At 36.7% G+C, this 21569-nt stretch overlaps 1 protein-coding gene across 7 annotated transcripts in view; it reads left to right on the top strand.

Moving 5' to 3' along the window:
* Window positions 1-19310, top strand: part of LOC308631591 (uncharacterized protein) — an 89638-nt gene extending 70328 nt beyond the window's left edge. Inside the window, exon 6 of one of the 7 annotated variants that reach the window (XR_014018276.1) lies at window positions 18580-19290. Coding sequence is in view for 2 of the 7 variants with exons in the window: in XM_081262951.1 (XP_081119077.1) it covers window positions 18580-18733 (154 nt within the window). In the remaining 5 variants the exon portion in view is untranslated. Of the gene's footprint in view, window positions 1-18579 lie in introns of all 7 variants that reach the window. The other 6 variants (XR_014018277.1, XR_014018278.1, XR_014018279.1 and 3 more) reach the window with 6 other exon arrangements.
* The last annotated feature ends 2259 nt before the right edge of the window (window positions 19311-21569 follow it).

Here is a 21569-nt window from a genome sequence, read left to right as displayed (position 1 = left end):
CTCCCATGCTCCCCCCCCCATTCACCATTATGAGTCAGCATCTTCATATCAAAGAAAACATTTGTCCTTTGGTTTTTGAGTATTGGCTTGCTTCACTTAGCATTATAGTCTCCAACTTTATCCATTTACCTGCAAATGCCATAATTTTATTCTCTTTTAGCTGATTAATGTTCCATTGTGTATACATACCAAAGTTTCCCTATCCATTCATCTACTGAAGGGTATTTGGGTTGGTTCCACAATTTAGCTTTTGTGAATTGTGCTACTATAAACATTGATATGACTGTGTCCCTGTAATTTGCTGTTTTGCAATCCTTTGGGTATAGACTGAGGAGTGGGATAGCTAGGTCAAATGGTGGTTCCATTTCCAGTTTTTCAAGGAATTTCCATACTGCTTTCCAGATTGGCTGAACCAATTTGCAGTCCCATGAGCAATGTTTGAGTGTGCCTTTCTCTCCACATGCTCACCAACGCTTATTGTTGTTTGTGTTCTTGTTAGCTGCCATTCTGACTGGAGTGAGATAAAATCTTACAGTAGTTTTGCGTTTCTTTAATTGCTAGAGATGCTGAATTTTTTTCGTATGTTTACACAAAGGTGCCAAAAACGTACATTGGAGAACAGATAGTCTTTTCAACAAATAGTGCTGGGAAAATTGGATGCATTCTAAGTAGACTTGAAAAGGAAATTTGTAAATTTAAAGAAATTAGAGGGACATTTCTATAGAATGTGATAAGGGTATATATGAATTAAGGGCCCTAAGGCAGGGAGATGAGAGGTTCTAATGTTAGTCAAATAAAATTAAAGAACAGTAGAAGAGATTTAAAAATTGAAGAGAACTAGAGACTGGAAGAAGACAAATAATACATAAATTCCCTCTGGTGGTCAGTGCAGTAGGACCAATGGACACTCTCAGCTCCAGTGTGATGTGGCAGCGTGTTGCCCCAGGATTCATGTTCCCATGCCCTGACTCAGATACAGAAGGGTACACTCCCCTCAGAGCACCTTCTGAACCAGGATTTGTCAGATGGGGCTACGTGTCCTATTCTATGTATCATGGAGAATTAAGGAATGATTAGACGAGTGATTAGTCGGACCCTCTGACATCAGAAGAAACTAGGGAAGCAGGTGGCATTCGCAGTCTGGATTCTTGCCCATCTCTCACCCTCAGAAGCAGGGTTGAGAAGTGGGCCTAAGTGGTAGAATAAAAAAAATAGGAGAATGGCAAAGATTACTTTGCCATTTCTAGCACGTCATTGGTGGTAGAAGAAATATTGAGAGTCCACAGCTTGCTGTTACAGGAAAAGCTGTTAGAAAGAAAAAGCCAGTGGTGAATTTGATGGAGAAACAGGGGCGGGGGGTGTAGTGGCTACTGTCATAGCTCTAGCACTGGAAAAGTATGAGACAAATGGCACCTTAAAGATTATGGAGTCAGGAGGCAGATGCTGAGCACCACTGGCTTTTTGTTATAGAATATGACAGGCTGGGTGATTGACAACAATTGAAGACAATCTGTAAGAGCCAGAGGACTTTCCTAATAACACTTACTGAAATGCTAACTCTGTAGCCAGAGAGATGACATAGCAAAGAAAATGTTCAGGATCTAATTGTGAGAGCAGGCCTGGGTTAACTCCTTCCATCTCTCAGATGGTACCTGGGCCATAGGAATACTCTATGGTGTCTTTATGTCAGTGGTACAGTGTTCAGTTAACCTGATTGCATAGGCAAGAAGTGGCATCTATGTAGAAGCGAAGCCCTTGATACCTGTATTCTTTTTTTTTTGGTGGTGGTGTTGGGGATTGAACCCAAGGCTTTGTGCATGTGAGGCAAACGCTCTACCAACTGAGCCAGATCCCTAGCCCTTGATACCTGTATTCTACAGGATAGGAAATAAGTACAATGACAGTCACTCTGGTAAAGATCTAGTAGTTTTAAGATATGTTTGGACTTATGTTTGGTAACAGTAGAATATTGAAGCTCACATTACTAGAGACTAAAAAATGAAGCACGGAGCCAGGCTAACCTATTTGGGTTTAAGCTGCCACACATTTGGTGTATATAGACATTCTGCTCTAACTTACTTGATGGGTGCATACAGTAACTCAGTTTGACTGTGAAAAGAGTGGCAAGGTAGACCTTTACTCCAAAGTTGAGGTTGGTTAAACTTCAACTCCAGCTGGTTACTCTTCAAGAAATGGTCTTGAATTTGCTAACTCTTCTAGCCTCAGGTAGTTCTCGGTACTTTATCTGAAATATCCAAGTATAGATACATTGTCAGCTCAAGAATTTGGTGCTACTAAGGAGTGAAATGATGTGGAGCCATTGTAACTAGGTAATAAATGGAGTTCTGTTGAACTGGTGATTGCATATGATCTTTGTGAAGGTTCAGTATGTGTACATTTAAATAAGGAAAAATGGTACAAGGCAGAGAAAAAAAAGGATACCAGTGATTCACCTAGGAAGCCCATAGTAATGCTAGGGATTGCAGGAGAACTCTGATTTCAATATAAAGGTGTGCAAGACTTTGCACCTCACATGCCTGCTATTGATGAAGGAAACCATTCTGGGGTACAACAATGAGATTTAGGGTTAAGCAATTTAGAAGCTTTAGTTTAAATACATAAAACATCAAGCTTGTTCATCACTGGAACCTACATGAAGGAACTCTAATACAATTTCTAGATTTTACAAGATTATGTTCTTTATTTTAAGTCACATTTACATAATAAAATATGTTGGGATTACAGATGGGTGTCACTGCACCCAGCTGCATCTTTCCTTGAAAAAGTGTGCTCTTTGGGAGACAGACCTTGGTTGACACAATGGATTGTCCTGGGCCACATTAGCTATGGAGCAACATTTTCCAAAATTCCTTTCTCTCCATGAAACTGGGTTAACACATTCCAGGCTTTTGTTTTTTAAATTTTAATTTGTTATGTACAACAACAGAATGCATTACAATTTACATTACACATATAGAGAACAATTTTTCATATCTCTGGTTGAACACAAAGTAGAGTCACATGCTTTGTGTCTTCATACATGCTTAGGGTAATGATGACCATCACATTCCACTGTCTTTCCTATCCCTATTCCCCTGTCCTTCACTTCCCTCCACTTTTCCCCTTTACCCTATCTAGAGTTCATTTAATCCTCCTATCCTCCACCCCTGCACATATTATGAATCAGTATCCTTAAATCAGAGAAATCATTCAACATTTGGTTAGAATTGGCTAATTTCACTTAGCACTATATTCTCCAGCTCCATCAATTTACCTGCAAATGCCATGATTTTATTCTTTTTTAATGCTGAGTAATGTTCCATTGTGTATATACCACATTTTCTTTATCCATTCATCTAGTGAAGGGCATCTAGGTTGGTTCCACAGTTTAGCTGTTGTGAATGGTGCTGCTATAAACATTGATGTGGCTGTGTCACTGTAGTATGCTGTTTTTAAGTCCTTTGGGTATAGACTGAGGAGTGGAATAGCTGGGTCAAATGGTGGTTCCATTCCCAGTTTTCCAAGGAATCTCTTTTCAATATGAAACTGCTTTTCATATTGGCTGTACCAATTTGCAGTCCCACCAGCAATGTATGGGTGTGGATTTTTCCCTACATGCTTGCCAACACTTACTGTTGTTTGTATTCTTGATAGCTGCCATTCTGACTGGGGTAAGATGAAATCTTAGAGTAGTTTTGATTTGCATTTCTCTAATTGCTAGAGATGTTGAACATTTTATTTCAGATATTTGTTGATTGATTGTATATCTTCTGAGAAGTGTCTGTTCAGTTTCTTGGCTCATTTATTGATTGGGTTATTTGTTTTTTGATGTTAAGATTTTTGAATTCTTTATATATCCTAGAGATTAGTGCTCTATCTGATATGTGTGTGGTAAGAATTTGTTCCCAATTAGTAGGCTCTCTATTAACCTGATTTTTTTTTTCTGAGAAGAAGATTTTTAGTTTGAATCCATCCCATTTATTCATTCTCGATTTTAATTCTTGCAGTATAGGAGTCTTATTAAGGAAGTTGGTTCGTATTCCAACATGATGGATATTTGGGCCTACTTTTTCTTTTAATAGACATGGTGTCTCTGGTTTAATTCCTAGGTCCTTGATCCACTTTGAGTTGAATTTTGTGCCTGGTGAGGGATAGGGATTTAATGTCATTTTATTGCATATGGATTTCCAATTTTCCCAGTACCATTTGTTGAAGAGGCTATCTTTTCTCTAATATACATTTTTGGCACCTTTGTCAAATATAAGATAACTGTAATTATGTGGGTTAGTCTCTGTGTCCTCTATTCTGTACCATTGGTCTACAAGTCTATTTTGGTGCCAATACCAAAAAACAAAAAATGTTACTATTGCTCTGTAGTATAGTTTAAGGTCTGGTATAGTGATGCCACTTCTTGCTATGTATTGCTTTAGCTATTCTGAGTCTCTTATTTTTTTTCCAGATTAATTTCATGACTGTTTTTTTCTATTTCTATGAAAAATGTCTTTGGGATTTTGATTAGAATTGCATTAAATCTGTATAGTCCTTTTCATAGTGTGGTCATTTTGACAATATTAATTTTGCCTATCCAAGAACAAGGTAGATCTTTCCATTTACTAAGATCTTCTTTGACTTTTTTGTTTAGCATTCTCTAGTTTTCATGGTAGAAGTCTTTCACCTCTTTTGTTAAGTTGATTCCCAACTATTTTTTTTTGATGCTATTGTAAATGGGGTAGCTTCCTTGTTTCCCTTTCAGAGAATCTGTCGCTGATATACTGAAATGCCTTTGATTTATGAATGTTGATTTTATATACTGCTACTTTGCTAAACTCATTTACTAGTTCTAGGAGTTTTCTGGTGAAATCTTTTGTGTCTTTAAGGTGTAGAATCATATAGTTGGCAAATAGTGCTAATTTGATTTCTTCTTTGCTTATGTGTGTCCCTTCAATTTTTTCCATCTGTCTAATTACTCTGGCCAGTTTTTCAAGAACTATGCTATATAGAAGTGGTGAAAGAGGACATCCCTGTCTTGTTCCAGTTTTTACAGGGAATGCCTTAATTTTTTTCTCCATTTGGAATGATGTTGGCCTGGGGGATTAGGATAGATAGCTTTTATAATGTTTAGATATATTTCTGTTACCCCTAGTTTTTCTATTGTTTTGATCATGCTTTATTTTGTCAAATGCTTTTTTTTGCATCTATTTAGATGATCATATGATTCTTATTTTCAGTCTACTGATGTGATGAATTACATTTATTGTTTTCTGTATGTTGAACCAACCTTGCATCCCTGGAATGGATCCCACTTGATCATGGTGCACTATCTTTTTGCTATGTTTTGTATTCAATTTGCCAGAATTTTATTGAGAATTTTTGCATCTATGTTCGTTAGAGATATTGGTTTGAAGTTTTCTTTTTTCTTTTTCTTTTTTTTTTTTTTTGATGTGTTTTTGCCTGGTTTGGGGATCAAGATGATATTGGCCTCATAGAATGAGTTAGGAAGTGCTCCCTCTCTTTCCATTTCCTGAAATAAATTGAAGAGTATTGGTATTAGTTCTTCTTTAAAGGTCTTGTAGAACATGGCTTTGCAGCCATCCAGTCCTGGGCTTTTCTTGGTTGGTAGGCTTCTGATGATGTCTTCTTTTTATCACTGGAAATTGATCTGCTTAAATTGTATATATCATCCTGATTAATTTTGGACAATTCATATGACTCTACAAATTTGTTGATGCCTTCAATATTTTCTATTTTATTGGAATACAAATTTTCAAAATAATAATTATCTTCTGTATTTCTGTGGTGTCTATTGTGATATTTCTTTTTTCATCATGGATGTTAGTAATTTGAGTTTTCTCTCTCCTTCTCTTTGTTACCATGGCTAAGGGTCTGTCTATTTTTTCAAAGAACCAACTTTTTGTTTGATCAATTTTTTTTTTTCAATTTTGACCACACAGTAAAGACGTAAGAAACCATGAACAGAATATCTGAGAATTATGGGACAGCTTCAAAAGACCAAATCTAAGAGTTATTGGGATAGAGGAAGGCACAGAGTTTCAAACCAAAGGAATGCACAATCTCTTCAATGAGATAATATAAGAAAAGTTACCAAGCATGAAGAATGAATTAGGAAACCAAATACAAGAGGCTTAAAGGACACTAAATGTACAAAATTACAACAGATCTACACCAAGGCCCATTATAATGAAAATGCCTAGCATACAGAATAAGGATACAATCTTCAAAGCCACAAGAGTGGAATCAGATCACATATAGGGGGAGACTAATTTGTATATCAGCAATTTTTTCAACCCAGACATAAGCTAAGGTCTGAAAAAAATGTATGCCAACCAAGAATCTTATATCCAGTAAAATTAAGCTTTAGATTTGATGATAAACAAACGTTAAAAGAATTTACAACTAGAAAGCCTGCACTACAGAACATGCTCAGCAAAAGATTCCATGAAGAGGAAGTAAAAAACAATGATGAAAATCAGCAGAGGGAGGTATTACACTAAGGGAAAAATAATCAGAGGAGAAACGAAGTCAATTAAATACCAAAATAAACAAAAATGACTGGGAATACAAATCATGTCTCAATAATAACCCTGAATGTTAGTGGCCTAAACTCACCAATCAAAAGACATAGACTAGCAGATTGGATCAAACAACAACAATATGCTGCCTCCAAGAGCCTCATCTCATAAGAAAAGATATCCCCAGACTAAAGGTGAAGGATTGGGAAAAACCATACCACTCACATGGTCTGTGGAAGCAAGCAGGGGTTTACAACCTCATATCAAATAAAGTAGACTTCAAGCTAGTCGATCAAAAGGTCTAAAGAAGGACACCACATACTGCTCAAGAGAACCAAACACCAACAAAACTTGACAATTTTAAATATATATGCCCCAAACACTGGAACATCTATATTCATCAAACAAACTTTTCTCAAGTTCAAGAGTCAAATATATGACAACCCAATAGTTCTGGGTTACTTTAACACACCTCTTTTACCACTGGATGGATCTTATAAACAAAAGCTGAACAAAGAAACTATAGGTCTCAATAATACAATCAATAGCTTAGATTTAACTGACATATATAGAATATTTTGTTGTTCAAGGAGTGAATACACTTTCTTCTCAGCAGCACATGGATCCTTCTATAAAATAGACCATATACTGTGCCACAAAGCAACTCTGAGCAAATATAAAAAAGTAGAGATACTACCCAGCATTCTATCAGGTCATAAAGACATGAAATTAGAAATCAATGATAAAATAAGACATAAAAGCTACTCTAACACCTGGAGACTAAATATTATGCTACTGAATGAACAATGGGTTGCAGAAGACATCAAGGAGGAGATTAAAACATCTTTAGAGTTGAATGAGAACACAGATACAATATATTGAATTCTCTGAGACACTATGAAGACAGTTTTAAGAGGAAAGTTCATTGCATGGAGTTCATTCCTTAAAAGAAGGAAAAGTTAACAAATAAGTGACTTAACATTATATCTGAAAGCTCTAGAAAAAGAAGAACAAATCAACACCAAAAGCAGCAGAAGACAGGAAATGATCAAAATCCAGGCTCTGGTTGTCTATCTCTTCATGTGATCTGGGAGGAAGCCACAGCTCTTTTGTTTTTTTTGCTGATGCTGGAGGCAGGGGCTATTCCTGCTGCTACTGTGACTCCTGCTACTGTCACTTGCATTTGTCACTGGCTGTCTTGTGGCTTTCAAGTTCTTACAGACACCCCTTTAGCCTGTCTGATGGACAGGAGAGAATGACAGCCTTCCATGGGTCCTTCTGGTTTCCAGCAACACTTCAGTTTGCATTAGATAAAAAGTGAAAATTTATCACATAAAAGTTTGAACATACAGAGAAGCAATAAAAAATTCATGATCCCACAGCCTCCTTAAACTTGTTTAATAGTTTTGTGTCTATTCTTTTGTCAATTATATATGTACACGTATATTTACCCTTGTTTAATTATAGAACAAAATGAGACTGCAAAAAGTGTATATTTACATATTAAATGTATATACTAAAATAAAATAAATATAAATATGGGATTATTTACATTATGAATATGTTTGATATTTTAAAAATGAATTTAGAGTTATATTGAATACATATATTTTTTATTTCAACTTACTGCAACTTATTAGCTTTTTCTCAATTACTTGAATACTCTTTTTTTTTTTTAAGAGAGTGAGGGGAGAGAGAGAGAATTTTTTTTTAATATTTATTTTTTAGTTCTTGGTGGACACAACATCTTTGTTGGTATGTGGTGCTGAGGATCGAACCCGGGCCGCACGCATGCGAGGTGAGCGCGCTACCGCTTGAGCCACATGCCCAGCCCTTGAATACTCTTGAGAGTATTTTTTTTTTTCTTTTTGGTGGATCAGGAAAAAAATATATCATTTTGATAACTTCGCAATTATTGCTTATACAATCAAGCAGTTTTTTAGGATCATATAAATTTGGGAAAATATCAAAGGTCCTTTGCATAGAAAGATGTCAAAGCACTTTGTGATTTCTTTTGCAGGGGTTATTGTAAATTCTCTTCTTTCAAGCTTCATATTATGATTCACCATAACCACTGTGCTCTACATTAGGCCACCAGTAGTTATTCATCTTAAAACTGCAAGTTTTTCTAAAAAGTAGTGCATTATAATTATATATAAAATCTGTATTCATTGTGATATATTTGTATATGGACATAGCATACTTTGGTAAATTTGGCTCCCCAGTTGAGTAAGCAGGGATGAAATTTTTCCAAGTACATCATGTGCATATGCAAAATGGCCTAATGAATTCCAGTATTATGTAAATTATAATACACCAATAAAAAAAACTTTGGGTTTCTACTATTTGCCCAACATGGAAAATAATTTTTTAATAATTGTATTCTGTTGAATCCTTTATTTACCATATTCATGTTCTTCCTTTTTTTCTGTTTTAAGTAAAAATACACTAGGAAACTTTATTCATGAACTTTTGTGTATATCTGTGTTTATTTTTGAGTATAACAGCCAGCATTTGGGAATACCTCTCAAATGGACATTTTTTGTTTGCTTTTGTGGTGACTGAACCCAAGGTACTCTATCACTGAGCTACATCATTCTAAGCTCTTTTTATTTGGAGACAAGTTTTCTCTAAATTTCCTAGTCTGGCCTTGAACTTGCATTTCTCCTGCCTCAGCCTCCTCAGTTGCTAGGATCATAAAGGTGCGCCACTGCACCTGGCAAATGAATATATATATATATATATATATATATATATATATATATATATAAATACAGTTGATTCTTAAGTCTAAACTGACTTCTACAAATGTGTTTCCACTATGCCTGGGAGAGTTTTGATAGCTCTTCCTTTACTGGAACCCTAGAGAGCACTGGATTGGATCAATTGTATTGCTGGAAGTTGGCATGGAAGGTTTGCATGTGATGGTGAGGGCCAGGTACTCTGGGGCAGGATACTGCTGACATTTGAAAGGGCCTGCAGCCTGCACACTCCAACAGCTCATCACCACCTTCTCATGTTCTCTGGGCTGCAAAGTGGGCCAGTGAAAACAATACCTATACACTTAGTAACTGTGGCGATTATATAAAATAATTGATGCAAGCACTTAGAAGAACCTGGGCATCAATTGTCAAAGAAGCTGAATTATACCCTTTTGAAAAATACAATCTCATTATGTTAATTTTTCTTTTCTTTTTACTGTTATAGGGCTAATAAGGCTTAATATGCTTACTGTTAATTTTGCTTTCTTTAATTTTTTTTTTTTTTGGTACTGGTGATCAAACTCAAGGGTGCTGGACCATTGAGTCACATCCCCAGCCCTATTTCATATTTAGAGAGGATTTCACTGAGTTGCTTAGCACCCCACTTTTGCTGAGTCTGGCTTTGAACTCGCCATCCTCCTGCCTCAGACTCACAAGCCTCTGGGATTACAGGTGTGTGCCACTGTGCCTGGCCATTTTGTTTCTTTTGATGGTTGATTCACACGCATTTTCTCTTTTGGATGGTGCCTTCCTTTCTGTATCGATTGGTGCCTACCTATACACAAACGGATGAGAACTTTTCCTCATCTCATATATCACATTTCCTCTAAGTTTATCCTTGGCTTATTAGTTTTTATTTAACATTTTAGTGCTTTTGTTGTAATAGTAACAGTAAAAATAGTAAATTCAAAAATGTAACAATTGCAGAAAGCAAGCAAATAATGCAGAACCTGCACAATTACTTCTAAGAGACCTTGGGCCTCTTTTCCTCTTCTCTCAGAGACACTAATCCCATCATGGAGCCCCACCTGCATGACCCCATCTCAATTCAGTCATCTCCTAGAGTGCCCTTCACCAAATCCATCAAGAGTCAGAGATTCAGCCTAGGAATTTGGGGGAAACACAAGATTCATGGCCACACACTTTAAGATGTGGTTTCAAATGCCTGCCATCACCATCAGCAGTGGTGTGCAGGAATGCCCCTTCCTAGACTCTTGTGAGACGGAGTTTCATGAATCCTTTAATAGAGAACTCTGAATCCCTCAGAGCTTCCTGGAAAGGCTCCTGTAGGGACTGGGTGGAGTCCTCAGAACCCCCAGGAGAGGGAGCCAGACTTTATTTATGGGACAATCACATACATCCTTTTGTTAAACAGTTTTGTTGGCTAGCAAAAACTAAGAACACTATGTAAATCATTGATAATTTGATGGTAAAAATAGTTTTTTTTCACCGTTCTTTTTGTTTTTTTTATTTCCTTGATAAGTAATGAGATGAAATACTTCCTTATCTTCATTAGTCCTTATTACTCTTCCTTTGTAATTATTCTTTTGAACTCAATTTTATGTGGTATAGTTTGCATTTTCTATTAGCAAGAACTCTTTAAAAAATCAGTGATATCAACACTTTCTTAACAGGAGAAGACAAAATAAGCTACCATATGTGTTACGGGAGAACTAATGTAATATCTGGTGAAACACAGATCCACTTCAGTATAGCAAATTGCATTGAACTTCAAAATGCATTGTAAACAGTTTGGCAGAGATCTCAGGACATAAATACTTGGAGAGTTTGAGAATGGTGCTAAAGTTATCCTGCTCAGCAAGATAAGGAGAATGAATAATTGGCTGACAGAAAAGAGATAAAGATTAAGAACCAATTAAGGTTGAAGATAAGTGAAGGACATAATAGGATTTCAATTAAGTGGGAAGAAGGTTCCATAGGATTAAATCCTGAAGCCTCCAATCTGGCTGCAGCTGGTCTGTAAATCTCATCCTCCTGATGATTGTAGTAACATGCAAATGAAGTAAACATTAAATACATTTACACCAAGCTAAGCCGAGGATTGTTTCCAGAGGTCTTGCTGAGAAGTATTTGAGGTTGAAAACAAAAGTCCAGGCTCAGCTCTATATTCTAGAGTTTTAAAAAATTTCTTAAAGTTCTTTGTTAATTAATGCAGAAATTGACATAAATGTTTTATGTTTCCAAGTTGTCTCACCTTTTCAATTTAACACACTTGGCTGTGGGAGAAAACTATAGGCCTGGGACTGTCCACTTGGAGACTTGGATTATTGACATTAGAGGTCTGTTGCCTCAGTTGCTTTTCCTGGACTTGTCACCACCAAGAACTAAACACTTTTTAAAAAAATGACAAAAAAAGCTTAAAATGGCCACAGAAACTTATTATTCCTACTTTTTCATTTTCCCCTATATTTATAGTTTGATTGCTATTTTTTCATATTTATTTATTCAACTGATGTTGGATTTCATCATAGGGAATTTTTATGCAGGGTGAAAATTTTCTTTGTGATGTCTTTCCTTGGTAATGTTTTCCCAGTGGTATGATTATTTAAATACTTGTTTGTACCTATCTCGAATACCTTTATGGTTTTGATTTAACCTTTAAAATCTTCAATCAATCTGGAAGTTATTTTTATAAAAGGTTTGTTTGTGGTAGAAATAGTGATTTCGTTTTCTCCTGATGCATGGCGTGTTGTCTATAGCATTTCAAATGTCATTCTTTATTCACAAATGTGTTTTTGTTGGTTTTGTTTTGCCCTCTCTTTTATTCCTTTGAGTATAACTTTTTCATTTATATTTTTATAATGTACTAGAAAAAAAGAACAACTTCTGCTTCAGAATTTTAATTTTAATTGAAGAAAAGTAACTTTCGTAGTGCATTTGTGCTTCAACACAAGCTATAATGTCTGACTTACATACTTATACTCAGGTCTCAAATAAAACCAGATCTTTTATCAGAATGTGCAGTAGCTTAAGGCCAAGACTCTCAAATGTCAATGAGTCTGGGCATCATCTTGGGTGCATGTAAAATGTGCAGATTCTCAACTGAGTTGCCAGGGATTTAGATCTAATCAGTCTGACCTCTATTTTCAACAAGTTATTGAAGAGATTTTTTTTTCACAGGACCAAACATTAAGAAATAACTTCTTGAGCTAATGTTTGGCTGGTGTTTACAAATTCGAAACATCTAGTGTGGGGAAGAAAACCATATTTGACTTTATTTTTGCAACTGATTGCAGAGCTAAAATCTGAGAATAAAATTATTTTATTATTTGATTTATTCTGTTCTAAATATATACATATTTTTTATATATAGCTATTAGTGAACTGTGGTTCTCAGCATAAAATTGGCTCCAAGACTGAATTTTTGCTGTCTTGTACCACCACCCAACATGCTAAGGAAAAGTCTACTGATTTTAGTACATGGTTTAAGGAGTGGATAAAAGGAGTTAAAGTACATTATCTAGCATCCCATGATAATGATTAGAAGTGAAAAGTCACGACAAAAGCAATATGAAGTACCCTCTGGGATGTGCTAGGCTTTTGGCAAGGTGTTTTTAGAGCATCTGGAGAGGAGTTTTACAAATGCTGGCTTGGTGTCTTTATTAAGACCCAGTTATAAAGTCATCTTGAACTTTAGGAGCAGAGTCCATATGATTTTAACTTTTACAAAGTGTAATGAAGGGACAATACATTGTATGCATTTTGTTCAACTGTTGCATTATTGTGACCAGAATGCAACTTAGAGGAGAGAAAGTTGATTTGGGGCTCACAGTATCAGAGGTGTCAGTCCACAGATGGCCGATTCCATTGCTGTAGGTCCAAGATGAGGTAGCACATCATGGGGGAATAGTGCGAGAGAGAGAAGCTTCTCCCCTCACAGCAGCAAAGACAGAGAGAGGGAGATGGAGATGGAGATGGATAGAGAGATTGCACTAGCTGTAGGGAAGATGGGCCCTTACAGAGCATGCCTCCAATGACCCACTTCCTCCAGCCATACCTCACCTGTCTGCAGTACAGTGACTACCCAGTCCATTTAAACAAATATTCCTAATGACACTCACACACACACACACACACACACACTCACACACACACACACACTCACACACACACACACACACACGTGTCATGTTGTAAAAGAGTTGAGACAACTCACAGAAGATGACAGTTCACACTCCAGTCAGGGAACCTAGAGAATATGCTTACTTATCACTGAGTCGAAGGCAGCAATAAACAGGGAAATTGTATCTGGCACAGTTAAACAGACAAGGATGAGTTTATTCAAGCTCATTGCAATAGGGGAAAGACTGAAAACCCTCTTGAGACTAATACAGCAGAGTCTCAGAGCTCTGTGAGCTAGTGGGAAAACAGAGAAGACCCTGAAAGAGAGTTTGGTCAGTATTATTAGGCTGTCTGTCCTATTTGTTAATTGGTCCTTATTGTGGAGCTGGGCTTCTCATCTCCATGGAGCCTGGGAGACAATGTGATAGCATTACAAGTCTGGCCCTCAGCTCCTTGGATTATAACTGTCAAGAGCCTGGGAGAAGACATTCATCTCAAAGGGGCAAGGAAGAATTTACAATTGAAAGTTTCAAAATCAAATGCTTTAAGGGAGGTCAGGGTTCTATAACTTGTAAACCTCTCTAAAGTTTTGTCCAGTTATGAGAATGTTAAGGCCTTCACATAACTGTCAATTTGATTAATTCTATCAGTTCAGGCCAGGTAGCCTAGGAACTAATGCCACCAGAGGACATGGCTGTTTTCTAGTAAAATGTCTAGTCAAGGAAAAACAAATTCTGCATTGGTCTGCAAGAATTTTGAAAGCAAGAAAGTGTTTGATCCAAAGTTACAGAAGAAAAGGAATTGTTTTTCTCTTTGAAGATGAACATTTGAGTTAACAAAGGAAAGCACTGAGATTGTTAACAAAGTTACGGAGCAAATTAGCACATTTTAAAAACAAAGGATATAATCAAAATCCAAAATTTGCATCTGACAGTCTCTGAATCTGAAGGAACATTCATTATTTGTTTTATGTGACACATTTGTTGACACAAGCAAGGTATGCTATAATTTTATTTAGTGTGATATTCATGTATCTATTAATTCAACTGTTTTTTCCCAATATTATGAGGGACTTATTTTTAATGATTACATGCTAGATCCTATATTAAAATTCATTTGTGGAAGTCCTTATCATGGATGAAATTCTTATCATGAACATGGGGCTTCTGATCTCCTGTGGAGTCTGGCAGATAACAACACTGTTTTTTCTTGATTGTATTGAAAAGGGATAAACTATCAAGAGACTGGGGATAAATTTACAAATAGGTGCAGCCCTGTTATATCCATGGGCTAACAATGGAGAATATTTCATAGGATACAATTTATTTATGTTATAGGGACAAGTTTGCATTCTTAGACATTTTCCAGAAATAGCAGATAGTGAAACAGCTCCAAGACAGGGACTAGAGTGGGTCCTTATGGAGTCACCTAACTCTGAAAGGAATGCTAGACAGGACACACAGTAGCAGCTTTTGTGTTTTCAGTCCTCAATGTTTTTCCAGACGGTGCTGCTAAGTAATTTATAGTAAAAAGAATGATAAAATATTATTAAAAGTGGAATTGAAAAACCCTGTAGAAGAGGAGGGATGATAATCCCAATCCTAAATTAATATAATTCTCATTAAGTACAAGTAAGACAAATAGAAAGGATGACAAGTTATACCGTTCTCATCACTAATAATTTCAGCTGCTAATAAAACAGGCTTGATGCATGTTACTTATTTTGTGGTTTGCCACGTACCTGGAGCATCTTAGTGAACAGCATCAGACATTTGCCCCCACATCTCTGATTCTCTGGTGTTCGCTGTTAAGGAGTTGTTTTCTGCATTTTTCAATTCAGCCCATGGCTTCCTCCCTCCCTGGCCTGCCCACGTTCATTCATTCTTTATAACACCACATTTTTCTTGCAAACATTATTTACCATTATTATCTAGACCTAAAAATATCATCATCAATGCTTAATTACCTTTGCATTTGAACAAGTGTGGCATTAAGCAAGTATTTGATTGTCTTGTCTCAAATTCAAATCATAAAATTATCCATTGAGTCATGCTTCATTGGAATGAGAGAAAAAAAGTTTCCTCATTTTGTGTAGCTGAAGTTTCTTGAATCACTGTTATATTTATATTTTGAAAAGATTTCTCAAGTTGTTGAAAGACTCTTGATTACTGTAGAACATTTTTACATAGCCTTACATAGCCGGGACACTTAATAAACACCTATTTTTATTGAGACTAACCTTGGTGTCACTTTCAGTGATTTAGAAAAGGATTCAGCACTTGATTATGGAATAAAGGCAGTATCTGAAATGCTTCTCACAGCTACTTAACGGGTAAGGCACAAACTAGTAAGAGCATCCCTTTGTGTTGAAATAAGATCAACAATTAGAGTACAGTGGAAAGGGTTAACTGTATCTTTCTAAAAGATTTTTCCTTCTGTGCTGAATTGCTTCTATTCTCTTATCTTTAATTGCTCTACTTTAAAAAGTTATGAAGATAATAATAATGTGCAAGGTTTATATAGCAACTTAAGGAATGAAGAAAAATGTCTCCTCTTTTCAATTCCACATGGTTTGGAATGAGGGTCACAGAGCTGTGCAGCTATGGTTTGTGTCCCCTTCAGTCTTCATGTGTTAGAAACTTAGTCTATTATGGGATGGCGTTGGTAGTGGTGCTCAATGAAGGTGCTTAGATCCAAGTGACACCACTTTCCTTCACAGGTTAATGCTCCTGTAAAAGTGGCCTCCAGGAGTGGGTTCCCTCTCTCCTGTTCCTCTGCCATGTGAGGACACAGAGAGAAGGCCCCTCGTAGAGGCCAGCGCCTCAGTCTTGACTTCCCATCTTCCAGAGCAGTAAGATACACATCTCTGTCCTTTACCCAGTCTCAGGTATTCGGTTATGGCAGCACAAACCAGTGAAGGCATCCACTGATCATCAAGAATAGCAGCTTATTTTTCTCATTTACCCAGAAACTCTTCTCAGCTGTGCCCAGTGTTAGACCAGGACACAAGAAAAGACCACTGACTCCAATTAAAATCAAATTAAAGCAAGCTGATTATTTCGACTGGCTGGGCTGCCTCTCTCACCCCAAAACCGCGGGAACAAGACAGCAGCAGCCACTTTCCCGCAGCCCAGCCTTATAGCCCAGAAAGTTACACAAAGGGGGGGGGGGTTACAGATAACAGAACTCTGACGAGAATAACACTAATGGTAGTTTACATTTTTGCTGGCCACAACATCAGAATTTATGAAGGTCATTAGAGCCTCAGAGAGGGTTGTTATCTGGCCAGGGAAGGCCAAGATTTGTGAGGCGTCACTAAAGTTTCAGAGAGGGCTGCTATCTGGTCAGAGAGCCAGGAATGGTTGAGTTCAAGGCACTAGCAGGCATTCCAAGCAGGTTCAGAATTTGCAGTAACTTATAGTAAAGCCAAAATTTTCTTTTCATGGCTTTGTGGCGAGATGGCTCCCAATTTTAAGAGAAAATCAGGTTAGGTCTATCACGCAGGCTGGACCCTGTTTCTACCCACCACAGAGCAATTCCCCAGCAAGTCTCTCACAATTGCAGTGTGATTGCTGCTGCTCCAGAAGTCACATTGGCATCCAGGGCAGGAAAGGGTGGCAAGAGTAGAGCCGGCTTTCTGTCTCTTTCCACTGGAAGCCAAACATTTCTCAGCATCACTATAGCTGACTTCCCTTCACTTCAGTGACTGGAACTGGTTACACAGACACACCTAGCTGCAGGGCAGTCTTGGCAGGTGGATACCCGACTTCCCAGCCTGTTGAGGTGGAGAAGCCAAAAGAAACAGAGGGAAAGGAATGGGCTTTGATGTCTTCCCTTTTCTTCCCTAGTGCTGACTCTTTGAGGTGGAGTGCTCTCCCGCTCTCTCCTCTCTCCCTCTCCACATTGTGTGTGTGTGTGTGTGTGTGTGTATGGTGTGTGTCTGTGTGTACACATATTTATGTGTACATGTTACTTCTTATTAATAAAAATGACAATATACATAATTTCTTGGCACATTGACCACATTTTCTCTCTACAAATCACCATTTCTATATAACATAAATAAGAATCTTCATATATTAGATGGTATATCTTAACAAATCTAGAATATGTATTCTAATATCTAAAATAAACAAAGGATTTCTAAGTGTCTCTGGTGTGTGTGTTCATATACATGTAAGTATATGTATATGATGTATATATGCATGTGCATATATATGAGGAATAGGAAGCATTTGTTTATATATGTACTCTATATACACGTTCATATGTGTGCATATATTTATGTACATATATATATATGTGTGTGTGTGTGTGTGTGTATATATATATATATATATATATATATATATATATATACTGGTTGATTTATCCATATGTGCAGTTTTTTACTCTAAGAGATATTCTTTACATTTATATTTCTTCATCAAATTGCATGAGCATCATTGCTTTCAAAAGATACTAAGAAGGTTATAGCAAGTCGTACCTCCACCAGCACATTACTCAACTTTCTATTTCCCCACAGTTTGTTCAGCTTGGATGATGGTAGTATTTTTATAACTGTCAATCTGATGGGATAATCAACATTAATTATAAACATTCATGAATGGTGAGCCCACAGCTCTGGGATATTACCTGAATTGCTCCAGATCACAAGTCACTCAGGGATTGGCTTTTTGTTTTCAAATACCCCTGGGCTTCTGAATATCTATATTAACCTCAGCTACCTGGGACTTTTTTGTCCCAGTCTTGTTCTTTTTAATTTTCTTTTTAATTTTTATTGTTTGTTTTTATTTTTTAGTTGTCAATGGATCTTTATTTTATTTATTTATATGTGGTGCTGGGACTCGAACCCAGTGCCTCACACATGCTATCAAGCGCTCTACCACTGAGCCACCCACTCCAGCTCTCCAGTCTTGTTCTTTACCTGCACGTTTTTCCTCTTTAAAGAACTGTAAATTATTCCATATCGTCTTTGTTTAAGAGCAGTGCCCCTCAGGACTGTACTTTGTATTCTTTCACCAGAATTCTCTTCTCTGTCACAGGTAGGAATTCTGTCCTTAATTTTGGTGCTTGAGAAAGACCATTGGTCATTTGGATGGGGCAAATTAGGATGCTGCTGTTCTGTGTGGAAGAAAAAAAGCAAAGCTCTGTTTCTTTTCATTGGGTAAACACGATCTCTGATATTCTTTTGTTATGTGGAGAATGTTGGAGCGGCTCCTGCCCTTTAGGGAAATCTGTTGTTTGCGGTGGAATGAACAAGATGAAGCAGAGAGCTACATCACTGATTCTCAAAGGCTGATGCTTCTCCACTGGCTGCTATCTCAGGAAGGGGCCCTTCTGAGAAGATGTAAGTGAACTTAACAGTTCACTTGAAATTTTTCTTCCTTGCTTATATGATGTTTCAAAGATTAGTTTTACTATTCATGGGTGTTTTAAGTGTAATCCTATACTATACACTATTTTCTTATGTAAAAACATATTTACTTAACTGTCAAACACAGATTATTGTGGGAATACACACCTAGGGTTGAGGGCACATCTCTTTGCTTGAATCCTTGAGTTCCTGTCAGTTGCAGCAGGAGCTACACCCAAGAGGCCGTGAAGATTCAACGTGGACCTGCTCCACATCCATGTCCTTAATACTCAGATGCTTCCTCAACAACTGCTCAAGTGGGGGCTGAATCTCTGGGAGGTTTTACGGGAGCCATAATCCAATAAAAGTGGCTTTTAGATGCTGGTCTATTAAACCAACATTAATGTTGGTTAAAAGTGTAAGTATGCACAAGAATATTAGAATACTTTGCATACAAAAAAGTTTAAGGCTTATAAATTTAATTCTTCAATATGGAGATATTGTTGGTCTTCACTTTGTAAGGAAATGAATCAAATTCATAATAAATGCATTTAAGTGTATGCTATGTTTCTATAAGTACACATAATAATTTATGTGAGCAATTTTAAAACAACTTTTTATAATAAGGAATATATTTTATGTTCACAAATACAATATGAAAAAATCAATATCCAATTTTATTTTCAAAGTGATACATGAAAAAGAGTTTTATGATTTATAGAATTTTAAAATTCCAAGTTACACTAAAATCTTCCAGTCTAATGACTCCCATCCAAAGCAGAATTTTCTCTACAGTATTAAATTTCTGCTTATTTTTAGAGATCATCTTGATATGGCAGCTGATTCCAATTTCAGGAAGTTAAAAGTGTTGGAAAGTTTTCTTTTCACTCTGTCAAAGTCTGCTGCACTGTAATTTCTACACATTGGTCCAAGTTCTATTCCCTGGAGCCACGTGAGACACATATCATCCTCTTCCCATGACAGCCCATCAAGTATTTGTGAATAATTCTTCCCAGAAGACATTTCTGCTCCAGCTAAACATTTCGTTTAATTAAACCCTTCCTCATGTAACAAGTTGTCTGGCTCTTTTATCATCATGGTTTCCCACCCCAGCACACGATTTTTTTTTTTAATGTTGTGATCAAAATTTATAAGTAATGTTACTGATTTCCTCATAGAATGTGGAGATGGCTGTGGGCTAGTGAATTAGTCTGAGAGATGAGCAAACAACACTTCAGATGTTGTCGGACCAGAGAGAATATTCCAGACTGATAGCTCCCTTCATCTAAACACTGTTTCCCTTAATGTGCACAAGGCTATTTCTGCTTTCAGAAAATTCACAACAGACTTGAGGTTCATAGTGAGTTTTCAATTGCGTAAAAGCTGTTCTTAAAATTTTTTATAATAGCGCTAAACATCAAGCAAGTTAAGTAATCATGTGTTTATATTTTCACTTCATTTGCCAGATAGGAAAGCAAGGAACTTATATGACTAATAAATGAATACATATAGTTTTTATCTTCTGTAACCAGACAGTCACCATTATCTCCATTTAGGCAATGTTTATTTTTAATTCGAGAAGGGAATTCATCCAGTCATTCATTCTTTAATCCATTCATTGGTCCTCTTGGTAGATATGTAATGAAATGCTACTGTATGTTGAACGTCCTGGTTTATGTTGAATGTAAAAAATGGACATTGTCTCTGCTCTCATGGGACTTGTGAGAAGACGGACATCAACCCAGATGATTATTGTTTTAAGTGTTATGCAAGGAGTAGGAAGTGTGAGGTGTCTCTCGAGCCTCCTATGTAGTCAGGATTGAATACTGATCCACGAGGCTAACCGAGAGGAGATTTTATTTTGTCATGATAATTAACACAGACTAAAAAGGAAGAATATTAGCTACATATGGAGTTATTACAACTTAATATCTTATTTATATTATTATCTTGTATCTGTAAACTCTTTGAAACACAAACCCTGCATGTTTTAAAAACTAACTTCTTGAAATTAATGAGAAATCAACTTTTCTAGAGCATGTTGGACCTTAGCATTGTATTTCATGTAGCAATGAAATTATCATTTAAAACTTATATATGCTTCTGTTCTTTAAAATATTGGTGATGAGGTCAGCAGGAATGCAGGAAGAAGGACTTCTAAAAAGACTCTCCTTCAAGAAAGCAATGAGAATATGGCCCAAAAAGAAGAAAAAAAAATGGAAAAAAAATCTTAGTCAACTTTCCCAGAGCTCTGTAAATTAAGCTATTTTTTTTCAGACTTTGGAGTGACCATGTGCTATGCCATAAAACAAGTCCAAAAATGTAACAGTAGTAAATCCACATGAATATGTTCTGGACACAATGGAATACAATTTGAGCTCAATCATGAAGGAAATTTGGAAAATTCACAATATTTGGAAATTAAGTGACACACTCTTAACCAATAGATTAAGGAAAAACTCAACTAGAAAGAATTCTTTGGGATGAAAGAAAATGAAAACACACCATATTAAAGCATGTGGGGTACAGAAAGCAGTGCTTAAAGGAAAACCCAGAACTATTTACCTGTGTTAATCAGAGAGAAGGTCATCAGTTAGTGTCCTACCTATGGACCTACTGACTCTCCTGGGACACTGGAAGAACAGGAGCGATTTTTGGAGTGATGAATGTTCGTGATGGTGTTAGTTGCAGGACTTGGTGAATATACTCAAAGCCACTGAATTGTTCATTTGAAAATGCCTATGAAGTTCATCTCAAAGAAAAGCCTTGTTTTAGAGAAAGAGAACTCCATGAGTCCTCCCCACCACTCTCAGAGTTAACCCAGCTCATTGCCATGAC

The sequence above is a fragment of the Spermophilus citellus genome (genome assembly GCF_964194105.1).
Source record: "Spermophilus citellus genome assembly, chromosome: 12".
Taxonomy (NCBI): domain Eukaryota; kingdom Metazoa; phylum Chordata; class Mammalia; order Rodentia; family Sciuridae; genus Spermophilus; species Spermophilus citellus.
This window is presented reverse-complemented; position numbering and strand designations above follow the sequence as displayed.